The sequence below is a fragment of the Hevea brasiliensis genome, chromosome 12, assembly GCF_030052815.1.
Source record: "Hevea brasiliensis isolate MT/VB/25A 57/8 chromosome 12, ASM3005281v1, whole genome shotgun sequence".
In the NCBI taxonomy this organism is placed as follows: domain Eukaryota; kingdom Viridiplantae; phylum Streptophyta; class Magnoliopsida; order Malpighiales; family Euphorbiaceae; genus Hevea; species Hevea brasiliensis.
The window spans coordinates 70,334,779-70,336,236 of NC_079504.1; the positions used below are offsets into that span (position 1 = coordinate 70,334,779).

The 1,458-nt window shown below is 32.1% G+C and overlaps 1 protein-coding gene across 1 annotated transcript; it reads left to right on the forward strand.

The window, feature by feature from the left end:
- The first annotated feature begins 346 nt into the window (after positions 1 to 346).
- LOC131171243 (uncharacterized) lies at positions 347 to 1,458 on the forward strand. The gene is made up of 3 exons (XM_058130714.1): positions 347 to 490; positions 588 to 686; positions 1,288 to 1,458. Exons 1-3 carry the CDS (start codon positions 347 to 349, stop codon positions 1,456 to 1,458), a joined length of 414 nt encoding a protein of 137 aa, XP_057986697.1.

Below are 1,458 nucleotides of genomic sequence, written 5' to 3' on the forward strand. Positions count from 1 at the left end.
TATCTCAACCCATATCACGGGCACCTTTAGGGAGAGACAGGATGCTACTGGTTACACATGGAAGGATTTCTCTCCATCTACTCGTGACTTCTATTAGCAGGAATTTATGGTAATTGTTATTTATTTCTAACAAAAATATATATGCTTACTGTTATTGATATAATTATTTTAATAATCAAAATACTTATTTTTTAGAAAAAAATATCAATGGAATGCAACTAATGATGGCATAATTAAAGATACTTGGGATAAAGTGGCATCTCTTTTATACAATAAGAAATTATACACTTGAAGGAAGAAAGGAACAAAACCTACAAGTGTTGCACAAGATGTATGGGATAGCTAGATGGCACACTGGTCCACTCCAGAGTGGATTGCTAAATCTCGTATCACTGCCCAAAATCGGCGTAGCGAGACTGGTGGTCCAGGCACTGGTTTAAGTAAGCATACTGGTGGTTCCAGGTCTACTGTAGAGCACAGTCAGAAAATGGTATTGCATTCCACTTTTTAATTCTTTAATGAACTATTATTACATATTTCATGACATTAATAATAAATTTATTATTTTAAATTTACATAAATTTTAGGCACAAGAACTACATCGTGATCCTAATTCTTGGGAGGTGTTTAGAAAGTTGCATAAAAAAAAGGATGGAACCTTTGTTGATGCCACTCAGAGCATTAATGTAAGTAATTTTTATATTTCTTTCATTTTCATTTTGATTATTATGCATATGTTATATTGTTATTATTATTAAATTTTATTTCATTTTTACTGTTATTTGCATCTTATGAATAAAGTTCTTGTAGTTTTGGTGATATAAGGAGAATATTGCAAGTGATATGATTCAATGTAATATTCTTGATTAAATGATATAAATTGAGCAATATTGTTAATGTTTTAGAAGTGCTTGTGTTTGTGTATAAATATTGTAGCAGTGGATGGTATAAGGAGGATATTGGAAGTGTTATTTTATATGCAGGAACATTATTTTGCTTTCATTAGTTTTTGCTTTCATTAGTAGGTATGATATGTCCTATTACAGATAGTACTCTGCCAAAATTTTCTTAATTATTAAGTTTGTATACTAAAATTTTTAAATTTCATTTTCCTAGTTTCATTGTTACTTGTAATTAATTATTAGCTCAAATAATTATACACAAAATCAAATGGAGGCTATGGTGGCTGCTACTACTACTGATGTTACTTCAAACTCATAGGATGATGATTCATAAGAGATCTCAATCAATGTCAATCACCTATACTTGGTTATTGTGATTGGAGAGAAAAAGCGGCGCATGTACGGTTTGGGCTCTCATGCTTCAACTTTATACCCAAACTCATTCAGCTGCTTTGCCACTTCCTACAGGACAGCTATGGTGATAGATCATGTTGCTGATGAGCGCATTAGACTGCTTGAGGAGGAGATCATGAGCATGAGGGAAAATGAAGAGTGA

Bases quoted from the DNA above. Each gene is read 5' to 3' on its own strand.
- LOC131171243 (XM_058130714.1), top strand. From the start codon at position 347: ATGGCACACTGGTCCACTCCAGAGTGGATTGCTAAATCTCGTATCACT. The intron at 491-587 runs GTATTGCATTCC...CATAAATTTTAG, and splicing joins TAGAGCACAGTCAGAAAATG to GCACAAGAACTACATCGTGA. The intron at 687-1,287 runs GTAAGTAATTTT...GTGATTGGAGAG, and splicing joins ATGCCACTCAGAGCATTAAT to AAAAAGCGGCGCATGTACGG.